Below are 27,568 nucleotides of genomic sequence, written 5' to 3'. Positions count from 1 at the left end.
GAGGCTGCGTGTTTTTGTATGTTGTCCATGGTCCTGATGGACCACGGACAACATTACTGCAACATTTCTCGGTGGCCGAGCTGAGCGCCCTGACATGCCGGCGGCCGAGCGTTCAGCTGAGCGCCCGACCGCCGGCATGTGACAGCTCTCAGCTGAACGCTCGGCCGCCGGCATGTCAGGGCGCTCAGCTGAGCGCTCGGCCGCCGGCATGTCAGGGCGCTCAGCTGAGCGCTCGGACGCCGGCATGTCAGGGCGTTCAGCTGAGCGCCCGAACGCCGGCATGTGACAGCTCTCAGCTGAGCGCTCGGCCGCCGGCATGTCAGGGCGCTCAGCTGATCGTCCGGCTGCCAGCATGTTATAGCGCTCAGCTGAGCGCTCGGCCGCCGGCATGTCAGGGCGCTCAGCTGATCGCCCGGCTGCCGGCATGTTATAGCGTTCAGCTGAGCGCTCGGCCGCCGGCATGTCAGGGCGCTCAGCTGATCGCCTGGCTGCCGGCATGTTATAGCGCTCAGCTGAGCGCTCGGCCGCCGGTACTGTAAAGAAGAAAAAAATAAATAAATAAATACATTTTTCAGTTTACTATGTCTTACTTTCGGGGTATGTCTTACATTAGCCGACCCCCCAAAAACCCCACTACGTCTTACTATCGGGGGTGTCTAACTATCGGGGAAACACGGTATATACAGATATACAGTGTAAACTATACGTAGAGGATCACTGAAGTTTTGTTGTATCCTCTATCTTTTACTCACCCGGATGATTTTGCATATACAGATACTGTATATTTTCCAGCTTTACTAGAATCTCTAACAATAAATCCACCTTCTTTGTCCTGTAAAACATTTATTTTACATAATATTGCAAAAGGAAATATTTAAAAATGTCGTTTTTTTTCAGCAGTTTTTGCAACTTTTGTTTTCTTTTTAAGTTTTAAAGCTACATTCCCATGATGGGTATTTGGTGAGTTGCTGATGCAGCAGATTTTCTATATTAATTAGGTTATTTGCATTTTTGAGAACCGTTTATTTGCATGCATTTTTGCCTTATTTCCTATGCGATTTTTGTTTTTTTTTGGTATGTCATGATTTAAATAAATCTGTTTTGATTTGAAAACTTTCTTTTACTTAGCTTTGTTAAAACTATATTGATAAAGTTATGTGCGGGTTACATGCATTTTTACTGCGTTTCTAAATAATACGCCATAAATTCCTAGGAAGCTTTGGTTTGGAGCTTGGATATCACAAGGCTCTCCTATCTTGGGAAATGTGTTACAGGTTTGGGATCTAAATCTCATATTGCTTTTTTAAACTTATTTGCTTTCTTTTGGTGCTGCAAGGCTTAATGACTCTTTCCGTGCTGGTAGTTCCTTGTCAGTTGATTCTCAGGTGCAGCCGGTTTGTGCCTGCTCCCTTTTCCATTAAATAGTCACATGTTCCAACACCTGATGTCGGTTATAGAATATCATCATTCTGAACTGACCACCCTTGGAGGAACAAAGTCTCTTGAACTTGCTAAAGCGGAGTCTCTTGCAGCCCTGGTGTTTGTCTGCAATAGTTAGTGTATCTCCTTTTTGTCTTTGTTCCCTCATCTGTCTTAGTTCCCCTGTGTCTTATTACTGTAGTGGTGAAGTCTAGAGCACTCAGTGGCCTTGGGACTATTCAGGCTTAGTGGTGGGACAGTTAGGGACTAGGCACGAGTCAGCGACGAAGGGAAGGACTCGTATACGAACGTTAGGGGATCTCAGAGTTCAGACACAGGTTAGTGTCAGGAGGTGTCCTGTTCCCTGCTCCTTATCGTTAGGACCTTCTTCTCCCTTTCTATCCCTGTTGTAACCTCTATGCTGCACCTTGAGCCAGGCGCTCCCTCCCCTGAGCGTGACATTAGAGCATGGTCTGGCGTCTTATTCTAACTCCCAAGGCAAACCTCTTTAAAGGGTCAAAATTTACGTTTAGGATTGCTACCCTCAATAGGTGGCATTAGAGTCCCTTTCATCTTCCTCACTAAAGAGGCTATTAAAACCAGATATTGATACATATTCTCTTTTGCTCATTTGACATTTTTATCATGTTTTCTGTACATGACTATGGGGGCAACATATGAAACTGGTGCCTAGAAGGAGAGGTGAAGGAGATGAGCTGTGTCCCTCACTCAAAGTGGAAATTGTAATATTTTAGGACTATTTTTAATACAGACTAAAATAACATGGATAAAAAATGAAAAATCCAGCATCAAACATTTAGAAACAAATATATCCAATATACTATTATATTTAGATTTAACATCCTTCAAGTAGCTTGATCTCCAGCCATTGCGACTTGATGGATGAACACTCTGCAAGAAGATCAATCTTGTGTCTTGTATAGCCTCGCTACAGTGCCTTGCGAAAGTATTTGTCCCCCTTAAATTTTTCAACCTTTTCCCACATTTCAGGCTTCAAACAAAGATAAAAAAAATATTGTTATGGTGAAGAATCAACAACAAGTGGGACATAATTGTGAAGTTGAACGAAATTTATTGCTTATTTTAAACTTTTGTAAAAAAGAATAAACTGAAAATTGAGGCGTGCGATATTATTAAGCCCCTTTACTTTCAGTGCAGCAAACTCACTCCAGAAGTTCATTGAGGATCTCTGAATGATCCAATGTTGTCCTAAATGACTGATGATGATAAATATAATCCACCTGTGTGAAATCAAGTCTCTGTATAAATGCAGCTGCTCTGTGATCGTCTCAGTGTTCTGTTTAAAGCACAGAGAGCATCATGGAGACCAAGCAACACAACAGGCAGGTCTGTGATACTGGTGTGGAAAGGTTTAAAGCCGGATATGGTTACAAATAGATTTCCAAAACTTTAAACAGCCCAAGAAGCACCCTGCAAGCGATCATATTCAAATGGAAGGAGTATCATACCACTGCAAATCTACCAAGACCATCCAAACATTCATCTCAAACAAGGAGAAGACTGATCAGAGATGCAACCAAGAGGCCCATGATCACTCTGGATGAACTGCAGAGATCTACAGCTGAGGTGGGAGAGTCTGTCCATAGGACAACAATCAGTCGTACACTGCACAAATCTGGCCTTTATGGAAGAGTGGCAAGAAGAAAGCCATTTCTCAAAAATATCCATACAAAGTGTTGTTTACTGTTTGCCACAAGCCACCTTGGAGACACACCAAACATGTGGAAGAAGGTGCTCTGGTCAGATGAAACCAAAATCAAACTTTTTTGGCCCAATGCCAAACGATATGTTTGGGTTAAAAGCAATACAGCTCATCACCCTGAACACACCATCCCCATGGTCAAACATGGTGGTGGCAGTATCATGGTTTGGGCCTGCTTTTCTTCAGCAGGGATAGGGAGGATGGTTAAAATTGATGGGAAGGTGGATGGAGCCAAATACAGGACCATTCTTAAAGAACACCTGTTGGAGTCTGCAAAAGACCTGAGACTAGGACGGAGATTTGTCTTCCAACAAGACAATGATCCGAAACATAAAGCAAAATGTACAATAATAATAATAATAATAATAATAATCTTTATTTCTATAGCGCCAACATATTCCGCAGCGCTTTACAATTCAGGAGGCTCATATACATATACATATCATATACATAAACATATACAAACAAGTAACAATTATAGAAGATACAATATTTAAAGGGAAAAATGGCAACCCTGCTCGTGAGAGCTTACAATCTACAATGAGATGGGGGGAGGGGCAAGGTACAAGTGCTTATTTACAATGACAATCCAGCCCTCTCACGGGGGATAGATAATGGCTTCCTGGACCAGTTGGCCAGAGCCTTGAGATGCATTTGGGTGCCATGGAGTTTGACGTGGGGTTATGTTCTGAGAAGTTGTAGAGGGATTAGGTGAAATTAGTTTGGCTAGGGAGTGTGATAGGCCGCCCTAAAAAGATGCGTTTTTAGGGAGCGTCTGAAGCTGAGTAAGTTGTGGTTTGTCCTAACTTCTTGGGGTAGAGCGTTCCAGAGGTTTGGTGCAGCTCGGAAGAAGTCTTGGATTCGGGAGTGGGAGGCTCGAATTAGTGTGGATGTTAGTCGAAAGTCATTTGCAGAGCGTAGAGAACGGGTGGGATGATAGACAGAGAGGAGGGTGGAGATGTAGGGGGGTGCTGCACTGTGGAGAGCTTTGTGGGTGAGAACAAGCAGTTTGAATTGGATCCTGTGATATATGGGCAGCCAGTGCAATGACTGGCAAAGAGCAGAGGCATCCGAGTAGCGGACCCTGGCTGCTGCATTAAGGATGGACTGTTTAGGGAAGAGTCTAGTTAGGGGGAGACCAATTAATAGAGAGTTACAGTAGTCAAGACGAGAGTGGATCAGGGCCACGGTGAGGGTTTTTGTCATTTCCATTGTGAGAAAGGGGCGGATTCTAGAGATGTTCTTGAGGTGCAAGCAAGAAATTGTATGTGGGAGGTGAAGGGGAGATCGGTGTCAAGTATAACACCCAGACAGCGGGCCTGCGGCCTAGGACTTATCGTTGTGCCACACACAGAGAGGGAGATGTCAGGTTTAGGAAGGTTGGGAGATGGAGGGAAAAGCAGAAGTTCAGTTTTGGAAAGGTTAAGTTTCAGATAGAGAGCAGACATGATATTGCAAACTGCAGTCAGGCAGTCACTTGTGTTCTGTAGTACAGCGGGGGTGAGCTCAGGGGATGAGGTGTATAACTGTGTGTCATCAGCATAAAGATGGTACTGGAAGCCAAATCTGCTGATGGTCATTCCAATTGGGGCAGTGTAGAGGGAGAAAAGAAGAGGGCCAAGGACTGAACCTTGAGGGACCCCAACAGTGAGAGGAAGAGGAGAAGATGTGGAGCCAGCAAATGATATGCTGAATGAGCGGCCAGAAAGATAGGAAGAGAACCAGGAAAGCACAGTGTCCTTTAGGCCGATAGAATGGAGCATAGAGAGAAGGAGATGGTGGTCAACAGTGTCGAAGGCGGCAGAAAGGTCAAGAAGAATAAGCAGAGAGTGGTCACCGTTACGCTTTGCTGTCAATAGGTCATTGGTCACTTTGACAAGGGCAGTTTCTGTTGAGTGTAAAGGGCGGAAGCCAGACTGTAAAGGATCTAGAAGAGAGTGAGTGGAAAGGTAGTGGGTGAGACGAGAGTAGACCAGGCGCTCCAAGAGTTTAGAGATGAAGGAGAGATTGGAGACTGGTCTGTAGTTGCTTGTGCAGGACGGATCAAGGGAAGGTTTTTTTAATAATGGAGTAATGATAGAGTGTTTGAGGGAGGAAGGGAAGATAGCAGAAGAGAGAGAGAGATTGAAGATTTTAGTTAGGTGAGTAGTGACAACCGGAGAGAGTGTCTGGAGTAGGTGTGAGGGAAAGGGATCAGTAGGGCAAGTAGTAGAACGAGAAGAAGAGAGGAGCCTGTAGACTTCCTCCTCTGTGACTGGGTCAAATGTGGAAAGTGAGCTGGATGGGATATGGGGAGGGATGGGATTCACAAAGCTTGGTGGCTGGGATCTGATCTCTTGGCGGATGTTTTCTATTTTCTCTGTGAAATACGAGGCCAGGTCATCAGCATGAAGGTCTGTGATAGGGGTCTGTGCTTTGGGACTGAGGAGGGAGTGAAAGGTGTTAAAGAGCTTTTTTGGATTGTTGGATAGTGAGGAGATAAGGGTGGTGAAGTAGGTCTGTTTGGCAGGTGAAGGGAAGAGTTGTAGGTCCTTAACATGACAATGGAATGGTTCACAAATAAACATATCCAGGTGTTAGAATGGCCAAGTCAAAGTCCAGACCCGAATCCAAACAAGAATCTGTGGAAAGAGCTGAAAACTGCTGTTCACAAACGCTCTTCATCTAACCTCACTCAGCTCGAGCTGTTTCAAAGGAAGAATGGGCAAGAATTTCAGTCTCTTGTTGTGCAAAGCTGATAGAGACATACCCCAAGCGACTTGCAGCTGTAGTCACAGCAAAAGGTGGCACTACAAAATGTTAACTTAAATGGGACGAATAATATTGCACGCCCCACTTTTCAGTTTACTATCTTTTATAAAAGTTAAAAATAAGCAATACATTTCATTCAACTTCATAATTGTGTTCCGCTTGTTGATTTTTCACCATAAAATTGAAATTTTTATCTTTATGTTTGAAGCCTGAAATGTGGGAAAAGGTTGAAAAATTCAAGGGGGCCGAATACTTTTGCAAGGCACTGTAGGTCCACCAGCATCTTTTCTGTCATTATCTTGATAGTATGAAGCCATTGGGTTGTTGGTCTTAAGCGGGGTTTACACGCTGCGACATCGCTAGCATCGGCTAGCGATGTCGAGCGCGATAGCACCCGCACCCGTCGTACGTGCGATATTGTGTGATTGCTGCCGTAGCGAACATTATCGCTACGGCAGCATCACACGTACATACCTGTTCTGCGACGTCGCTCTGGCCGGCAAACTGCCTCCTTTCTAAGGGGCAGTTCGTGCGGTGTCACAGCGATGTCACACGGCAGGCGTCCAATAGAAGCGGATTGGGGGAGATGAGCAGGACGTAACATTCTGCCCACCTCCTTCCTTCCGTATTGCCGGTGGAGGCAGGTAAGGAGATGTTCGTCGCTCCTGCGGTGTCACACACAGCGATGTGTGATGCCGCAGGAACGAGGAACAACATCGCTAATAAGCATTAAACGATTTTTTGTTTCAGGACGACCTCTCCGCGGCAAACGATTTTGACTGCTTTTGCGATCGTTTAAGGTCGCTCAAAAGTGTCACACGCTGTGATCTCGTTAATGAAGCCGGATGTGCGTCACAAACACGGTGAGTTCGACGATAATTCATTAACGATATTGTAGCGTGTAAACCCCGCTTTACTCTTCGTCTTGTTCCTTCTATACTTCAGACCATGATGTCCTTCTCCAGTGATTGCTCTTTTCGTATGAGGTGTCTAAAGTAGGCAAGTCATAGCTTGGTGATCCTTCCTTCAAATGACATGTCTGACTTGATTTGCTACAAAATGTATTTGTTTGTTCTCCTTGCTATCCATGGCATTGATAACATCCATCTCCAGCACCACATTTCAAAGGTGTTGATTCTTCTTCTGTCTTGTTTCTTTAATGACCAAAATAAAGACTTGACAATAACAACTATTTTCTAACAGTTCTTCCCCTTTATCAGTAATGATATATGCAGTGGTCTGCAAGGTTTACGGTTGATATTTCTTACCTCTGCTCTTAGTAATTGCTCTGCTTGGCTTCTGGTCATATTTTTGGAATACCATCTGTAGAACAAAAAAAAGAGAATTAGCTGTTATGAATCTATAGCACATGCACCTCCATGTATTAATGATAAGTGATAGTTCACAACACCGAGAACATGATACTAACCCATTCACCCTGCATCTGCAGATTTCACCTGATCTAAAGAATATGGACACCTTTAAGAGTATTTTTTAAGCTGTCATAAAGACTATTGCTGACAACACATCGCTCCCTATACAGAAATGATGCGCTGCCGATAACATGCATGCCATTTAGCAAAAGAAATATTATTATGACCATTCTGTCGCCATCAGTCTGCATTGGCCAGTAAGCGTGTACATAGTCAACCAGCACTCATAAATGGCTGAAAATGGTCTGTAAAGATTGCTCTAAATCTGATTCTTTAGCGCTATCTTATTGAAAACAGTAAACCAACAGCAAATTGAGAGTGAGTGAAAAGTTCAGACTGTACTTTTTACAAGCAAGACTAAGAACCAAGTTGTAAAATCACGCAGGGGTATGGCAATGCTTTCTTTTTTTTTTGGCCCTATGGCTCATAGACGAAGGACAAAAAAATGCAACAAATATGGTTACCTTTATTACTAGTACATAAAGCATGGAAAAAGAGAAAAAAAAAATATCTTTAGCAAATGTGTAGATGACAGATGCCACCAGGGTTGCCAACTTGACAGTTTACTTTTTCTGGACTGTTTATCAAAAAGTCACGGAAGGGCAATATTTTTTATGGACCCATTGGAAAAACGTTAATAAATCATTATAAGTGATCCATAGTTGCAGCCCATAGTTCTGATATGAAGACATCAGCTGTATTCACTGTTAACTGTAAAATGATGATAATTGCAATTATAATAATCTGTAGAATTTTCTTCAGCCTCAAAAAGATCATGGACGCCTTCATTTTTTTACAAACAGGGTGAAGTGCCCTAATTTTACACACTGTCCAAGTTATGTTGATCATGTTTCTTCTTTATTTATAAGTTATCGTACTTACTCATATAATTCCATTGGATCCTGAGCTTCTGTAACATAATTGCCAGGGATATAACCCTCCTGTCTGGACGACATAAAATAGATTACCATTAAAGCATAAAGGAAATGAAGCAAATAATGTTCCTCCCAGCTTTGAAAAATAAGAAAGAGGGGCACATACAGCAGTGTTAATCTAAGAGAATGTTAGTTACTGTCCCAATTTGGGGACACCTTGTCACGGTGGGATGGCTTTACGTATTTTTGATCAAAATAAGGTTTACCAAGTAACATATTTATTTATATGTACTATTGCTTTTTATTTATTTACAGCAGGGTACATGTCATTATTTTTATCTTGGGTTTTGTTTGGTTAATGGCCAGTGTGAACATACTCTTATAATTTGCATGTATATAAACTCATGCTCCGGCTCATTTTTTTGTGTGTTTTTCTTTAGTCTCTTGTACTCTTTTCATTAAGCTGGGCATTTCATCTATGGTGCTTCTGTGGTGCCCCTGAGGCTTCAGTCACCACAGGGTACTGCATCTCACTTAAGGTGCAGTACTCAATCCGGGTAAGGAAGAGGTTAATCGCTGGTGTTTCTTGCATTCACAAAACACACACAGTTAGGTGCTTTCCTACCAGGGGTTGGCCTAGGCTAGATAGGGGGGTGGCCATCACGAGGCATGGGACTTTCCCGGTCACTAGGACAACTAGCTGGGGGGGCAGGCACCATTCGGGGAAAAGGAAGGAGCATCTTCACACTTGGTCAGTTTTGCCCCGGGCACAGCTTGGGGTAAGGAGCACAGTCAGGATCTCAGTCCAGAAAGGAATAACTCCAGCACACTGTATGTTTCCCAAAGAGAAAAAGATGGACACAAGAAAGTTGATTTCAAATCCTTTTTCTTTTATTCGATTCAAAATCCAGGTATGCTGACCGCTGACCACACAGGACGCGCGGTCAGCACACATTGCACCAGAGGCACAGGCCTGCCAGTTTCCTGGATTTTGACAGCCAGATTCCCTGGACCCTTTCCTAAGCTAATCCCTAGACGCTTCTGACTTTCCATTTATTCCTGGACCTTACAGCGCCCCTTCTGGCTCTGAGTTCTGGTAAATCACCTCTCAGGATCCCCCGGCCTCTCTATGAACCACGACCCGTGTACTATATACAGTGCCATATCGTGCTAGATCTTTTACGTCACTGGAGGTCTCATTTCTACAGCCTCTAGACAACCTACCTACCTTTCCGTGTGCGGCCTCCTACTATAACACACAGGGACTCATGTTCAAACTATATGTGCGGATATCATTTGAACCTTCCCTGACTAATAGTACCGTGTGATGACACTACCACTTCCCTACAAGTGCAGTTCCTTCATGTCACAACTTATACGCTCTTCGTGATTACGCATACTCTTTGTGCAGGTGTTAAGCACATATATACATTCTGCTTGCTGATCTCCGGTGATTCCTGTCCATTCTAGTCTGTCCGACCTGAGGAAGGCCTCTTGGCCGAAACGTTGTTCCTGGCGGACCATTTGTTTTGTACAGCACTTTTTCACTTTTTCACATCGAATAAAAGAAAAAGGATTTGAAATCAACTTTCTTGTGTCCATCTTTTTCTCTTTGGGAAACATACAGTGTGCCGGAGTTATTCCTTTCTGTATTGCTTTTTCTCCTGAGCACCTGTGCAAGGTGATGCGAGGTCTTACTCTCTTTTTTGAGGATCTCAGTCCAGGCATTTTCTTCCTCACAGTTCTGGAGCACTGCAAGTCCCATGGCTTGGAGCAGACAGCTCAGCCTGGGCTCTCTACAGCTACCTTTCCAGGGTCTGCGGAGAATGCAGGAAACACCCGCAGCCCGTTCCACATTCCATCCATGGGACTGGAGGGACCCCAACCAGAAAAGACACACAGTGGGAACACTGTACCACCCTGTGCTCAGCAGCCGAGCCGCTCGGATCCGGACCTTCAGTAAGTGGCTCGAGGGTCTCCGGACCCGGGGGTCTCGCGGTCACTTCAACTAAAAGGGGAGTTGTGGTTTGGGGACGTAGGTGTACGGCCGGAGCCGTGTTCAGTTTGTGACGCCACCCACGGGATGTGGTGAAGTTGGACACCACCGCTGCAGTTACGGGGCACCCAGGGGAGATGTTTGGCAGCAAGTTGTTAACCCCTCCGTGAGCAGGGATGGTGGCCCCGGGACCCGTTGGCGGTGTTTGGCGGTGCATTGAGATGGGCGACCGGAGGGTGCTGTTGTACTCACTATTAGTAAACACACGAGTCTCTAGTACACCAAGGTGATGGTGGTCGGTGCCCGCAGTCAGCTGCAGTCTGGTCCACCACCCGGCTGGTGGTCTCTGTCTTTCTCCCGCACCTGTGCTGGATGGTGGACTGCCTGTGCTTGCAACTTCAGGAGTCCGCTCCCGGCTTGTGGTTGCCTAAGGAGCCCTTTGCCCGCAGACGCTGGCCCGTGGGATCTCTGAGCCGTGGCGGTGGCTGCTTATCCCCCTTGTTGGGCTGTTGCCTTCAGTAGGGACTTTGGGTGGGACAGGACCTCTAGTCCTGGCCGCAATCAGTTAATTAGCTAGCCCCCAGTGGTTTCTGGACCTAGCTTCAGGGTCTGAGTACCCCCCTTTGTGCTCCGGTTTCCGAGTCGGTTCCCCGGGTCGGTACCGGCGGGCTACAACCCTGTCCCGGTCCACCTCGGTTCCACCGAGCCATCTTCCCGGCTCCTGCAGACAGAGGTCTCCGTCTGCCTCCTAGCCAAAGGTGCTAGGGCTCCTACCCTGGCACCTGCTCAAATTGGTCTCTCTCCTCTGCTGGAGCTGCACACAGCTCCAGCCCACACACCTCTCCAACTTGAACTCTGAAACTGCACTCCACTGTTTACTTTCCCGCCCCAGGATCTCTGAACTCCTTGGTGGGCGTCTTCCAACCGCCTGGTTCCGCCCCCTGGTGTGTCCATCAAGCCCTGAGGGGGAAGACTAAAGTTTAAATGGTTGGCTATGTATTACCTATGAGGGACAGATGTAATACAGGGCCCTATCTGTGACTACCTGGCCCGGCCAGGGCGTCACAACACCGGCGGTCACCTCTGAATTATCCAGGATCAGCTGGGGCCCATCACGGCAGAGACCGGTACTCCTAGGGCAGCAACTGGACAGTGAGTAAAAACCTTGAACTGCAACTACTGAGTCTGTCCTTCATTGCAGGCGCTGTTGCTCTGCGTTCCAGCACCAACGGTCACTACCACCCCCATCATCCTCCCTGAGGCCTAGCTCTACCTGTTGGGAGCTGAACCATCCCGGCTGAGACACCATCTGCCCCAGAGGACAGCACCCGCAGCACCGGCTAATCCCTGGCCGCACACCACAGAGGTGGCGTGACGAGACAACTACTACTTCCAATACCCCCATCATCCCTTCTCGAATTTACCTTTTGTGGACACCTTGGGGTCACGAAACCGGGCAGGGCCACCCGTGACATCCCCTGACCCTCACCGGTCCGGTGACGAGTGTTCCCCAGACCCCGTGGGGTGCTCCACTTCCAATGGCTGAGTGTCTATAGTCGGGACCCAAACACTCTCTGCTCTTAGGCCATGTGCGCACGTTGCATTTTTTCTTGTGTTTTGGTCGTGTTTTAAACTGCACTGTGTCAAGGGCAAAATACGTGCGTTTTGTTTCCCCAGGAAAGTCTATGAGAAGTCAGAATTTCCAACTGCACGTTGCTTTTTTTAGGCAGCGTTTTGTTTGACAAATATTTGTTAAAAATGAGTTTGCACTGCATTTTGGTTGCATTTTGGATTTGTTCTTGTCAACAAAAACGCAGGTCTCTCATTCTCTCTTTCTCTGTTGGTCTCGGTCTCTTTCTCTCTCTGTCGGTCTCTCTCTCTTTCTTTGCCGGTCTCTCCCCCTCCCCCCTCTCTCCCTCATACTCACCGATCACCGGCGCAGTGCGGCTGTCACACTTCTCCCACGGCCTCTCCTGATTCTGAAATTGCCGGCCGCTCATTAGGGCTCATCTGATATTCACTGCTTCCCCCGTCCACCGGCGCCTATGATTGGTTGCACTCAGATGTGCCGCCACGCTGAGTGGCAGCTGTCTCACTGCAACCAATCACAGCTGCCGGTGGGCGAGTATATATCATGCAGTACAATAAATAAATAATTTAAAAAAAAAGGCATGCGGTCCCCCCAATTTTGATACCCAGCCAAGATAAAGCCACACAGCTCAGGGATGGTATTCTCAAACTGAGGAGACTCATGTTATTGGGAGTCCCCCAGCCTAAAAATATCAGCCAGCAGCTGCCCGGAATTGCCGCATCCTTAGATGCGACAGTCCTGGTACTTTACACGGCTCATCCCGAATTCCCTGGTGTGGTGGCAATCGGGGTAATAAGGAGTTAATGGTAGCTCATAGCTGCCCCTAAGTCCTAGCTTAGTGATGGCAGGTGTCAATGAGACATGCCCCATGACTAATCTGTAAGTGAAAGTAAATAAACACGAATACCAAAAAATAATTTATTTGAAATAAAAGACCAAAAAAGCCCCCTCTTTCACCACTTTATTAACCACAACACAACCCTCCAGGTCTGATGTAATCCACACGAGGTCCCACGACGCTTCCAGCTCTGCTACATCTGACACTCAGAGCAAGTGGCCATAGAGCACGACCACTCGCTGTGAGCTCCACACAGCAACTGAAGTGATATGCGCTATCAGCAGTGACATCACTCAGGTTACCCGCGGCCACAGCTGGAGTCCTCCGCCTGTGACAGCAAATCAACCGAGTGACTGAAGTGAGCTGCGCGAAATCGGCTGCAAAATTGGCAGTGTATAAAATACTTTTTTTCTCCACTCTAACTGATTCTGCAGCCAAATCCCTACCTGCCTATTAGTTTTCAAGCCCATAATAAAAAAAAACCCAATATATTTCCCTATAGCCCATTTAAGAAGTGACTCGGGTATGCCAGCAGGCGAAACTGTCAGTCATCAGGAGTGCACCGTGCAATGGAAAGAAGATGGGAGCAGCATAGCCCTGAAGATAGGTCCCTGAGACAAACCCTCAGAATAATGGACAAAACTGGACAATCTTTCATCAACCTTGAGAATCATATAATAAGAGAATAAAGCTTTTACCTTTTTTATTATTTGCTTATCTATCATATATTTAGACATATCATTTTTTTAATGCCTATCGCTTATATACATTTTTCTTACTTTAATCTTCGAACTTTAGCTTTAATCCTCAAATTCTTTATTAGTATCTTCTTTATTGTTTTTGTTCTTATTAGAAATTCAAGATTATTTTCTGACTGTAGTCACAATGAATAAAAAATAACAAATGCATTGTTTTACCCATTTTTGTCTTTTGCTCTTAGCCAGGGCTGCCCACTGCCTTCCTCTAATAACAAATACTCCTCTCCTTTGTGCAACTGTAGATCCTGAGAATTGATTGGAGTGAAGTCATACATTGCTACAACTTTCCGTGCTCCTAGTGGAGAAGTAACATTTGTTGGTGCAGGTGGTAGTGGCTTTACAGATTTTACCTATGGGTAAAGATAAATAAAATATCATACTTTACTGTAACCATTAATAAGAATGAAAAAAAGTATCAAACCTTTTTAGCTTGAGTTCTATATTAGAACATTTATGATTTGCCATCCAGTTGTTTAGAGTAAAGACAAGTGTTTCTTTCTGCAAATCCACAGCAAAATCTACATCTATTGCATGTTTATTCTGTTGTGGATTTAGCTACAGTTTCAAAGAATATTGCATTAAGGTCCAGTCACACATAACGAGATTGTGAACGAGATCGCTACTACGTCACAGTCACGTCACAGTTCCCAGATCGTTGCTGAGTCGGTGAAATCGTATGTGAGATGTCACACACACCGACTTTAGGAACGAGCATGCGACCCGTATAACGATCTTGTAAATCGTCGGGACCCTGTCACACAACAGCTGTGGTAACAATATCGATCTCGAATCACTCATCTAGGTTGTTAACGAAATCGTTAGCTAGGTGTCAAACATACAGATCCATCCTACCCAGCAGGACTCCAACGAGCCAAAAATAGCCCAGGCTGTTCAGCATCGACCAACGATTTCACAGCACGGGGCGGATCGTTGGTACGTGTCAAATATGACGAGATCGCTAGTGAAGTCGTTGTTGTGTCACAGAAACTGTGACATAGCAACGATCTCGTTCACGATCTCGTTATGTGTGAAGTGGCCTTTAGGCTACAATGCAAATGTAGAGAAGATTGTTCTCTTTAAATAGGGCTTCAGGAGACTTTTTAGGATCAGTAAGTTTTATTGGTCTACCTTATTCTGTTATCTTGTTGTAAGCTACACCGAATTCAGTGTTTACTGCACATTTGTCAAGTGTATGTAAAAACAATTTGCATATTCACTGCTCCCCCCACACACCTCTCAGTACATTCACTATTACTGCTGAGAGGTGTGCGGGAGTAAGGGTGGGGGCAGCAGTGCAAATTCAATGCAAATTTACTTTCACTGATGCCAGCACTGAGAGGTGCAGTGAAAATGCAGTCTGTATTTACATATGTTTGACTAGTTAGGCTATGTGCACACACTGCGTTGTTTTGACGCTGCGTTTTTGTGCGTTTTTTAGCGCTAAAAACGCACAGAAACGCAGCGTCTTTAAAAACGCATGAAAAAACGCATGCATTTTAACCGCGTTTTGGTGCGGTTTTGGCTGCGTTTTGCTCACTGCGTTTTTCTGCATTTTTTTTTATCAGTGAACATTGCCATTAAAGATTGTTGAAAAAAAAAAGGTCTGATGTCATTTCCTTCTTCCATATGTTCTTCATTCTCCACTAGTGTATGCAGGAGAGCAGACAGCTGCAGAACTATACAAGGCTCAGCATGCTCCATCCAGGACTGTATGCTGGAGGGAGAGTCAGGGGGAGCAGACCTACAAGGCTCAGCATACTCCATCCACTAGTGTATGCAGGAGAGCAGACAGCAGCTGCAGAACTAGAAGGCTCAGCATCCTCCATCCAATAGTGTATGCAGGAGAGCAGACAGCAGCTGTCGAACTACAAGGCTCAGCATCCTCCTTCCAGGACTGTATGCAGGATTTCTTTGCCCCCCCAAACAAAAAAATAACGTGGGCTTCGCCATATTTTTGTATGCTAGCCAGGTACAGAAGGCAGGTACGGGCTGCCCCCAACCACCAGCTGCCTATTTGTACCCGGCTGGGAACCAAAAATATAGAGAAGCCCTTTTTTTTTTTTTTTTTATTTCATGAATTTCATGAAATAATTAAAAAAAAATGACGTGGGCTGCGCCCAATTTTTGAGTCCAGCCAGGTACAACTAGGCAGCTGGGGATTGGAATCCACAGTGCAGGGTGCCCATGCTTTCTGGGCACTCCCGCTGCGAATTGCAGTCCGCAGCCACCCCGTAAAATGGCGCTTTCATAGAAGCGCCATCTTCTGGCGCTGTATCCAACTCTTCCAGCTGCCCTGGTGACGGGTGGCTCGCTGGGTAATAATGGGGTTAGGGCTAGCTGTATATTATCAGCTGGCCCTAAGCCCGAAATTCATGGTGTCATGCCAATATTAGACATGGCCACCATGAATTTCTAGTAAAGATAAAAAAAACACAACACACAGAAATTTTTTTATTAGAAATAAAACAACACAATTAGTGACTCCATCTTTATTGAAATAAAGAACGCCCTCCGCAGTAATCCTGGGTCAAGGGTCCCGCGCCGTCCAATCCGGATCCAATATCATCTGATCGGTTTGCAGGAAGGCAAAGTGATTAGATGATGTGTCAGGTTCTAGGATGTGAATCACAGCACACATCAGCTGATTGTATAAAAGCCGTTTATACAATCAGCTGCTGATGCATCAGTGCAAAAAAAAAAAAAATACTCACTTATGTGCTGATTACCGGCAGCTCCTGGAGCGGAGTCTGATCCCGTCCAATCACTGCAGGAGCTGCCAGTAATCAGGGATGAAGTCTCCTGACGGCATCGGCTGATAGGTGAAACCGGCCTGGCGCCGGCGTCACCGCGAGACTTACGATAAGCTGATGCGTCAGGTGACCGCATCAGGTGATCAGAGCCAGGTCCTGCAACTATCGGAGGTGTCCCAGCCGTCTGCACACAGCCGGAGCGGCGGTACCGGGAGAGGAGCTGGGAGCACACATGGCACCGGGAATCTGCTGACAGGTGAGCATGACATTTTTTTTTCTACTGTTCACTTTTGTTTTCGCAGCTGCCTCCACTACCCACCCAGACATGGTGCCGCACGGGAGCTGACATGCACAGGACGGGAGGTGAACGCAGCGGTGACGGTACCGGGAGGATTCACGCTTCTGTATTTACTGACAGAAGGAATCCTCTTCTTGTACATGTCACTTTACTGCCCACCCCTTGCGTTTATAGCTGCGTTTTTAGTCATAGAAATGCACTAAAACGCAGCTATATTTGCAATTTGCTGTTTTCATTGCGTTTTTGAACATCTCATTGAACTCAATGGGTGGAAAACGCAGTGAAAAATGCAAACATAATTGACATGCTGCATTTTTGTGGGCACCACAAAAACGCAGCTAAAAAAAATGCTGTGTGCAGACAGCAAAAATGAAAACTCATAGACTTTGCTGGGGAAGCAATGTCATGCAGTTTTCTGAGCAAAAACGCACCCAAAAAACGCGCAAAAATGCCATAAAAAACGCACTGTGTGAACTTACCCTTACTTTGTCACACTGAATTCTACAGAACTTACAACAAGATAGCAGGATAAAGTAGAACAATAAAACTTACAGATCCGGAAAGGTCTCCTTAAGCCCTATTTATTGATAACCTTAGTATTGTACTATGAAATCACATGACATATTGCCTTTAATTATGGTTCATTTACGTTTGCTTTTGTATCTCACACAGTTACAGTTACACAGGTTCAAAAAAGACCTAGGTCCTTCAATTTCAACCTTTCTCCACCATTATATATTTTTATCACGAAATAATCTACAACCCACAATGTTGTGTGTACTTATGAAATCCTCCATTCCTTTTTTTAAAATCTGTTATAGTGTCAGCCATTGCTACCTCTTGTGGTAGGGCATTTCACAGTCTGACTGCTCAAACTGTAAAGAACCCTTTTCTATTTAGCTGCTTAAATCTGCTTTTTTGCCACCATCCATCAGTCATGTTCATCGATATAGTGTTAATTCTCTTTAATCGTTAATCTCAGGTGGCATTTATTACCTGATTATTTTTTCTATTGTGTGATTGGTTCACATAAGTTGCCCATGATTCTTTTTTTGTATGCTTATGGCTAAGAGCGAGGGAAACACCAGAAATAAATAGTTTTTTTTTATTATTTTGTTTTCCATGGATTTACTTTTTTTTTTATAGATTGTTATTTAAGATTTCTTTTTAGCCCATGATTGTGCCCCCCTTTCCCTTCAGACTTCAATATTTTGGCTGCTTCTCACCAGCAGGATACGGTACCCACCGGCAGCATTGTCTCAGCTTTATATCAATATAAAAGCATGGTGAGCGCTTAGTAATGGGCAGAAACAAACTGTCTAGTTTCATGGTTATCAGTTCACCTAACTAATTAGCTTCTTGTTCTTTTGTAAATCTGCTGTCCAAATACATGATGGCTGAGAATATTCTGATCAAGTATATGTTAAGAGAATTATAAAGGTTTCCTGTTTTTAAAGGGAATCTGTCAGCAGGTTTTTGCTATTTAATCTGAAAGCAGCATAGTATAAGGCTAGAGACCCTGATTACAATGATGTGTCACTTATCAGGATATGTGTTATAGTTTCAATACAATCAGTATTTTATTAGCAGTAGATTAACACTGTAAGACTAGGTCTCACTAGCACAGCAGTCAGGCTAATCTGTATAATCCTGCCCCCAATGTATATTGTACACAGGAAGCTGCCAGTTAGGGATATGGTCGGGATATAGACAGCGTAAAAGTCTTAGCTTTGCTATATTGTGCTTAGACAAACAAGTATTCTATTAAAACTGCACCAAGCCAAGCAGTAGAATCCCTGGAATCAGACTCTCTTGCCCTACATTATGCTTCTGTGCCGCAACTGTGGAAGCAGCCGAGCTGCTCGGATCCGGATTCACTGTGGCTTGAGGGTCTCCAGACCCGAGGGTAGTGCGGCCACTCAAATGAAAGGGGGTATTTACAGGGATTTGGTATGTAGTTGGTGACGCCACCCGAGGGGTACGCTAATTTGGAAAGTACCGCCGCAGCCTTTGGGAGTACCCGGGGTGATGAAGTGGGGCAGCAAGGTGTTGTAACCCTCCACGGGTAGGGGGGATGCCCCGGGACTCGATGAGGGGTGCCGTGGAGTACAGGGGTCACTCTCGTACTCAGTTCATAAGCAGACACTGACAACCGAGGAAACCAAGTCTCTGGGTACCGCTGCTGCTGAGGGGAGATCGTCTGGGTCCCGTCCCCAATGGTGCTGCCTGGTGATCCGTGATCTGCTTCCTGGCACTTAGTTTAGACTTCAACTTGCGGGTCTCGTAGCATGGAACTAGCCAGGCCCCGCTCCCCACTATGGCTAAGTATGGGAGCTTGCTCTCTGGGCTCACGCTTGGGATTTTCTGGACCGTTTAGTTTGGAAAGTCCTATCCCCCTCGTTGCGCTAATGCCCTGATTCTGGAGCGGGTGGGAACGGATCATAAAGATTGTCGGGTAGCCTGAAGCTACTCCCCGACCTAGGGTCCGTGTACCCGTCGTGCCTTCGAAACCGGATCGGTGATGGTGCTTGACTGCCGGCTGTCCTCCTCGACAGATCCAGGCCCCTTGCCACAATCCCCTGCGATCGAGGGTCCGACTCCTCTAGGCCCAGACCACCGTCTGCAACCTAGACAGACTTCCCAGGAACCACCGCTCCCGAACTCCTCTCTCTCTCTCTACCAACTCTCTACTCACTACACTCCTCACCTCCCCTCCCTGACCCCCCAGATGGGCGACTCTATTCTACTCAAGCTGTCCACTGGTGTGTCTGGTTGGTGTGGTGCAGGGTGTATCTAGGATTTGATTTGCTGTTGGAGGCAACACCATTTAGTTAGGGACCCAGAACCAAGAGGGAGGCAGAATACTGCACAGGAGGGCAGTTTGTGCAGTACCCTGTGATGACCTGATAGTCCAGGGGCGTCACACTTCTTTTATATTTTATAGACAAAACCTGCTCACGGCTTCCTTTTAAACAGATGTTTGTTGAAAAAGAAGCCCTGTTTTACTATATTCAGCCACAGTTAATAAATGTAAATATATTTTTATTTATTTGTGTCCCCTCAATAAGCTTCAAAGCATTTTGTAACCAATCTTCTTATCTGAGTGAAGTGTCTTACTCCAGTGGCCTTTCTTTATAACACTGAGGATCCCGGAAGGACACTCTTGTCAGAAGCGTCTACTCTGATTCTGCATAATGGAAAGGTTTTCCTGGTAATGATGAATTTAAAAACTTTCTCTCAGAATATATATATTTACACTCTGTATTCAGATTTTTTTTCTTGTGTGTTCACTTGATTTATACAAATTGCCTCTTCAGAGAGGAATAGGACAGGAGCTCTAGTTGCTCGTATTGAATGCAGCAGTCCCATAAATCAGTATTGATCGTTTAATGACCCTTGCTACATGACTTAGGATAAAAAGCTTAACCAGACTCTATTTGTAGATACGTGTTTCAGGGTGTTTGCCAATCATCAGTGCAAAGGAGGAGGTCTGATTTTACTAGGTGAAAGGCCCTTGATATGGAGAGTAAGGGTTAAAGTTTCTCATTGTTAACAGTGTCAAGATGGCGCAAAGAGTTTTATAGACCATGCAATGTCCCTCTGGGAATTTGAAGAGGATATTTGTATATTTAGAGAGAAAGAGGACTAACACTCTAGTTCCACTTATTAAGGGTAACCATCCTAAAAGTTAGTATATACCCTTTAACCTTTGTCTGGTACCATTGAAAAAACCCTCACTGTTTGTACGAATGTGCATGAGGTCACATTAAGCCATTTTACCAGACAAGGGTTAATGATCTTTGCCACATGACTTTGGATAAAAACCAAACTAGACATACTGTAGGTCTGCAAATGGAGTGGTTCTGGTTTTTACCCTACATCATGTGGCAAGGCTCATTAAATGGTCGATATTGACTTTTAGGATTGCTACCAGCAAAAGGAGGCACTAGAGTTCTTGTTCGCTTCCTCTCTGAAAAGTATTGTAGAACTGATGTCCCTGCATCCCTCACTCCCCTCAGGGACGCCCACACTTTCTTACTAACCGCCGCAGCTGGTCCACACTACGCCACTTAGCTTTCCCGTGGTCCACTAGGAGGGTGTTCAATGCTTCTCCCTCCCGGGGCCTGTGCACACCGCTCAGGTCCTCTGGGAGTGCTCCAGGAGTGTGTGCATACACCGCTGCACTTCTCTTAAAAGGTCAGTGCGTCAGTTCCTGGAAGTGCTTCTTACCCTACCGCTGAGAGACACTGGGTACTTAAGGCACTTTTCCACTAGGAAAGGTGCCTGATCAATGAGATTGTTACCTAGTGGTTTGTTCCCTAGCCAGCTAGTTTTCAGGTCCCTTTGTCCACTGTGCTTCCCGTTACAGTGTACAGTGTTCTTGCCTGTCTTATGGTCCCGTCTGCACCCTGGTGTCCATCCACACTTGTCTTGCCATCCACCTCAGCTACTCTGGTGGCCCCAGCTTTACTAGTGACTGTATCCATCTACCCTGGCCGTGACATCTGCCTCAGCAGTGGTTTAACTAGAGTCTGTTAGGCCCCGGTGTAAAGTTTGAGCCTGCCCCCCCACATGTTGGTCAGATGTATGGGGTGTTGTAGCATTCTAAATCATATAAAGACATAAGAGGTGCCCTACTCCCCCTTAATTGTGTAGTACTGACCCCCATTCTATACTTATGGCCTCCATCCAGGGCCACTTCTTGGTAAATATGTCTCCCATCCTGGTGTATGACCTCATCATGGCTATATCCTGGTATATATGGCCCCATCTTGGTATATATGTCCACATCTTGGCCCCATCCTGGTATATATGTCCCCATCATGGCCCATCCTGGTATATATGGCCTCATCCAGGTATATATGTCTCCATCATGGCCCCATACTGGTATATGTCCTATCATGGCCACTGTTATGAATGGTGTTTCTGTTGGCTTGGCTGGTGCTGGTTGTGAAGGGGTAAGATTCTTCCTGAGGATGTTTCTGGGCTCTCTCTAGTGGCCAGTGCTGGAAGTGAGTCAGGTTCTGTGCATGTCAGTGAGACAGGTGCGAGGCTTGGCTCTAATCCTAGTGGGCCATGTCCAGCCCTTGGTGTATAAAGGAAGAGATTCTGCCTCAAGCTGATGCTGGTGATATCATTTCCTGTGTCAGTTTTTCTCCAGTGAACATGACTTGAACACCAGGTCCTTCTGTCATGTCGGCCGTGAGCTGAGGAGATCTGCGTTATAATATGGGTAATTATTAACTATCTGTTATCCTATACAGATATCTCTGAACATGTCATATTGTCTTAGCCTGCAATACTAGTCAGAAAATCAGTATAAGATAATATTAATGCACTAGGCACTATATATGAAGCATTGAGAGTATATCATGGAGATATACTGCCATCTAGTGGCCATTAGATAAATGTGCTCTATTTATTAATTTAAAGCTGCACTATTTAGTGTGCTGGGCATGTCGTCTTGAACAAAAAAAAATCTAGGGCATGATTTATTTATGGTTGGGTAGCATATTGGCTGGTATCTAATTGGTTGGAATGGTAGTACATTGATTAATATACAATTAATCTCATAGCATATCACCTAGTCTGGCAAATCTAATGATAAAAAGAAAGATGTTTGATCATGGAGATAGAGACAATCTAAAATAGTGGGGAGCAGTAATTACTGTTTTTTTGGATCTACCAGCTCTCTTTTTTATAATGTGAATTGGGATCATAAAATGTAAATTATGTTTGTCTTTTGTCTAATGGATTTGTAGAAAAATATAATGTGTGTTTTTGATAGAGACTCAGAGTTTTCCTGTTTTTGAAAAGATTTAATAAGAGTCGTAGGGTATCTAAATTACATCTGAAATGTACTTTTGGAACTTTTTGTGATGTTCCCATAATAACTGGTATATTTGTCCCCATAATGGCCCCATCCTGGTATACAGTACATGTCCCCATAATGCCACCATACTGGTATACATGTTGCCATAATGGCCGCATCTTGGTATACATGTCCCCATAATGGCCTCAGCCTAGTTTATGTCCCCATTCTGGCCACATCCTGGCAAATATAATTGATATCCCTGGGTGCCACACACAGTAAAAAAAAAAATAAACGATTATACTCACCTCCCCCCAACTCCCCCAATGTCCTCCTCCGATGATGGCATGCCACAACTGACTAGCGTGTAAGTGGTGCAGCACATAACATCACTGTGCGACCACTTAGTGTGGTCAGCTGCCGGGTGCCGCTACAGTCTCTGCTTCCCACACCTTGGATTATGGGTATGGGGAACAGTGAATATTCATAGCCTTAATCAGTGGCCGGCACATGGCAGTGCAGGGAGCCAACGAGTCTCTGTGCTGCAGTATATTTTAGCTGGATGCGTGCCCTCGAACACACATCCTGCTAAAATAGGCATTGTACCCCCAGGGCCCAGTCGCAATCACTTACCGCGATCATTACGCCCCTGCGCCTCAGCAATTCCGGTGGTCCCAGCTTTACTAGTGACTGTGTCCATCCACCCCGGCTGTGCCATCTGCCTCAGCTACTCCGGTGATGCCAGCTTTACCAGTGACTCTGTTTGTCCATCATGATCATGCTGTCTGCCTCAGCCATCCTGGTGGTTCCTACACTGGAGACTCAGCCTGTCTGCACCTGTATCCGTCCCTGCCCTGGTGATCAGCTGCCACAGTCCCAGTCTCTGCCCTGATAGTGGCACCTGGCGTCTACCTCCCGGTGGGTGCTTAGTAAAACCCCTTCCACTAAAGGGTAAGCCCGGGGTCCCCCTGTGTTCCAGTGGGTCCACTGCTGCTCAGCATCTAGATACTAGATGGTACCATCTCCAGCGGCGGGTGTTACAGTGATATTTGAATCTTCAAATTACCCTAGGAACATTGCATGGCTTACAAGTCTCATTATAATGTCTTGGCACTCTCCACAAGGAGAAACATTTCCCCTTAGACCTCTGCTTGGTTTGTGCCAGATAAATCCAAAGAATTTTGAAGCTAGATGTAAATTAAAACGATATGGAGTCACTGGCTGTTTTAAAGATAATAAACTGCTCATCTTGAAGCAGAGGGTTACCCTCATCGAAGTCACAGAGTAGGTATAACCCGTGTAATACTAGACAGTGTTCACAATGAATGAAGGAAATAACTGGAGAAGAAGTACATCTTGAGGACTCTCGTTTGTACATGAACAGCAATTCTGCTTTTGTCATTACCATAGCATCAGAAGGTGCGGGCGGAAGTGGTTTTTGAGATCTTCTCTTTGAAGAATCATTCTTTGGGACTGTATAATGGATAAATAAATAAATTAAATAAATACAAATATCATTTCAGAAACATTTTATATTTTTAAAATAAAGCTAAAACTAGATTGCAATATTTATTGTTTCTATGTTAAGGATTTCACATTAACATCATATAAAATGTCACAAACACCTTGGTGGTCACAATTGGACATATGGAAGAATATTTTAAAAAAATAAATCTGTCCGTGAGCTCATTCTGATCACCAGGTGTATAACCCTTTTCTCCTGAATAATCTTCTAAGCAGATTTGTGAACTAATTAATGTTAAACTTTAAACTGATTCTTCTAATCAGCTTAAGGCCACTTTACACGCTACAACATCGCTCAAGCGATCTCGTTGGGGTCACGGAATTTGTGATGCACATCCGGCCGCTTTAGCGATGTCGTTGTGTGTGACACCTATGAGCGATTTTGAATCGTCGCAAAAACGTTCAAAATCGCTCATCGGTGACATGCCCCCCTAATCTCGATTATCGTTGCTAATGCTGTGACGATGTAGTTCGTCATTCCTGCTGCAGCACACATCGCTACGTGTGACACCGCAGGAATGAGGAACCTCACCTTACCTGCAACCGCCGCCAATGTGGAAGGAAGGAGGTGGGCGGGATGTTACGTCCCGCTCATCTCCGACCCTCCGCTTTGATTGGGCGGCTGCTTAGTGACGTCGATGTGACGCCAAACGGACCGCCCCCTTAAAAAGGAGGCTGTTCGACGGTCACAGCGACGTCACTAGTCAGGTAAGTAGTGGGACGGGTCCGCGCGATTTTGTGCGTGACGGGCAGCAATTTGCCTGTGTCGCACAAACGATGGGGGCGGGTACGCACGCTAGCGATATCGGTAACGATTTCGCAGCGTGTAAAGCGGCCTTTAGAAGTGTCCCATCTACACCTGTATCTCTGCCTCCAACCTCTGCTTCTGTGACGCCCTGGCCTATCAGGTCGTCACAGGGTATTGTGCAATCTGCTCTTCTGCACAGTATTCACCCTCCTTGGTTAACGGATCCCAGTCCTTTGGTGTTGTTAACAGCTTGTCCAATCAAAATCCTAGGAATACTTCCTACTTGAACCTACCAGACACACCATTGGGGGACCTGAAGGGAATAGGGCCGCCCACATAGGGGGTTGGTGAGGAGAAAGTGAGGACAGTGTCAGTTGAGAGTTGAGAGTGAAGGAGGGAGGAGGTGAAGTGGCTCTCATGAGGAGAGGCCACGGAGGAGAGCTTTTTGTATCCTACGTGGCAGAGGTTGGTCTGGGCCTGGTAGGAGCTGGAACCCGGTCGCAGGGGACAGTGTCAAGGGGCACGGACTGCCGAGGAGGGCAGCTGGCGGCCATGAGCTATCACCGGGCAGAAGCCAGGGCAAGACGGGGTACGTGGACCCCAGGCCGGAAAGTAGCTTCACGTGTTCCAGTAATTTACCCGATGGGGGTGATGACCTCAAGTGTCATCCCCAACCCGCTCCAAAATCGGAGTACTAACACACCGATGGGATAGGACTTACCTACTACATTCCAAAGAAATCCTATGCGTGAACCCTGAGAGCAAGCTCACTCCGTTAGCCATACAGATGAGCGGGACCCGGAGAGTTTCATACCAACGGGTCCTATCGAGACAAAGGTGACAGGGATAGGGCCACAGACCAACAACAACACCAAGGGCATGGATCCAGGCGTGCTCCCCGCAGACTACAGTGGTGCTCAGAACTTTGGTTTACAAGCTGTTGATGTGGTTATTCCGGGACTGAGTGAGTACACTGGAAACCCCTGTACCTATCTCCCAACGGCACCCAAACACCATCCATCATCAACGGGCCACGGGACACAAACCCCCTACCCACGGAGGAGTTAAACGTGAGGCTGCCGCACCATCGTCACCGGGCTCCCAAACGACAGCATTGGTCCCTTACATTACCACACACCGTGGGTGGCGTCATGAATTTTCCAAAATCCCCCTGTACATTACTCCGCCCTTTCTTTTAATTGAATGGCCGCGTGACCCCCAGGTCCGGAGACCCCCTCGAGCCACCACGGATCCGGATCAGAGCGGCGGCAGCAACCCTGCTGCTCGCACGGGGGCGGTACACTTCTGTCACTAGGTGCCACCATGGGTTACACGGGTGATGGAGTAGACGTCATGACCAGACGTTCTGGGTGGTGCAGGCTCTGTCTAGTCAGATATACAAGTGTGGCTGACACCTGTGGTATGACGAGTGTGGCTGACATCTGGTGGTATGGGTGCGGGTGTGCTGCCCCTGATATGGCCAGTGCGAGAGCACCACACCCTTCTTAAACTCCCAGCATACTGGTTATAGTTTTTACTTGCATTTGTTCAATTCTATTGTTCAGCTCTTGTTTAATGTAACACTCATACCCGCATCTTCGCACTCTCCTGCCCCCCTTCCCCAGCCAGGATGTTGGTTTCCTCACCTGTCCAGGTGACCTGTGGCGGCGGTCCCATCCCCGTCCCATGCTGCTTCCTTCTGGAGCATCTGTACACCCTGCAGGCTTCCGGCCTCTGCTCGTTAGGTGCGCCTGCAGCCACGCCCCTTTCTTAAAGGGCCAGCGTCCTCCTAACCCGGAAGTGCCTCCCAGGTCAGCTGGGAGGCTGCAGTGTTATGATCCAGAACCATGGAAGACAACCATAAATCATTGGTAAAAGGTGACAAGAGAATTAGCAACTAATCTGGCCGCCATCCCCTTACTAACCATCACAACTAGAAGTAGCCGAGGGGTGAACTAACATCCTGTGCACCACGAACCCAGCAGGAGAACTAGCTATCCTAAAGGAAGGAAAGATGAATAACTCTCTGCCTCAGAAAATAGATAAAGAATAGCAAGCCCCCCACATTCAAAGACTGCGGTGATATAGGAAAACACAATACACAGATCGATGATAGGATTAGCAAAAGGTGAGGCCCTACTGACTAAATAGGACAGGACAGGAAAGGGACTGATGGTGGCCAGAGAAAAACCCTGCAAAAATCCAACAACCTGATAGTACAAAAAAGCCCTCAGATCGCTAGATCTGAACTCCGTCCTATACCAGGCGCTCTTGTCATACCAATGAACAGAAAGCAGGAACCATTACAAATTCAGGAAGCAACAAACACATGGACTTATAGGAGCAATACTCCAAACATAGCTGCAGCGAGCTTTCCAGCTAAGCAACTGAGAGGGAAGATCCCTGCATGCAAATAAACTGAAAACAACCACAGCAAATGACAAACTCAGATAAGAACAAAAAGAACCAAACAAAGATAAAGAGCCAAGCACTTATCTGGGGTAGATGTGGTCTGGAGCAGGATGAAGCAGGCTGGTGAACAAAGAACAACTGACATCCGGCATAGCCTGCTATCAGACTAGGGTTTAAATAAGCAGAGAGTTAGCAATGGAAACGCCCATTGCTCAACACACCTGGTCTCTGTCCAAACCATTCCTGGCCACAAGAGGGAGGCTCACAGCAGGCAAAGCATAAATGACATTCACAAGAGTACCCCCCCCCCTTGAGGAGGGGTCACCGAACCCTCACCAACGCCACCGGGTCGCTCGGGATGAGCATGATGGAAGGCGCGAACCAACCTGTCCGCATGAATGTCAGATGCCACAACCCAAGAGTTATCCTCCTGCCCATAACCCTTCCATTTCACAAGGTACTGAAGCTGTCGCCTACTGCGACGGGAATCCAGAATTTTTTCAACCTCATACTCCAGATCCCCTTGTACCAAAACAGGGTCAGGAGGCGCTGCTGCAGGAACTGTTGGCTCCACATGTTTCTTCAACAAGGACTTATGGAAGACATTGTGAATCTTAAA

The 27,568-nt window shown here is 45.9% G+C and overlaps 1 protein-coding gene across 1 annotated transcript in view; it reads right to left on the bottom strand.

The window, feature by feature from the left end:
* BTK (Bruton tyrosine kinase) overlaps window positions 1-27,568 on the bottom strand; it is a 275,754-nt gene that overhangs the window by 85,544 nt on the left and 162,642 nt on the right. Inside the window, exons 6-10 of the mRNA XM_075322776.1 lie at window positions 23,671-23,738; window positions 13,565-13,755; window positions 8,230-8,292; window positions 7,183-7,237; window positions 753-832 (exon numbers count right to left, since the gene is read on the bottom strand). Of these exons, the coding sequence (XP_075178891.1) occupies window positions 753-832; window positions 7,183-7,237; window positions 8,230-8,292; window positions 13,565-13,755; window positions 23,671-23,738 (457 nt within the window). The remainder of the gene's footprint in view (window positions 1-752; window positions 833-7,182; window positions 7,238-8,229; window positions 8,293-13,564; window positions 13,756-23,670; window positions 23,739-27,568) is intronic.

The sequence above is a fragment of the Anomaloglossus baeobatrachus genome, chromosome 9 (assembly GCF_048569485.1).
Source record: "Anomaloglossus baeobatrachus isolate aAnoBae1 chromosome 9, aAnoBae1.hap1, whole genome shotgun sequence".
Classification (NCBI taxonomy): domain Eukaryota; kingdom Metazoa; phylum Chordata; class Amphibia; order Anura; family Aromobatidae; genus Anomaloglossus; species Anomaloglossus baeobatrachus.
Note: the sequence above shows the minus strand (reverse complement) of the source record. Positions and strands in the feature narration are given on the sequence as shown.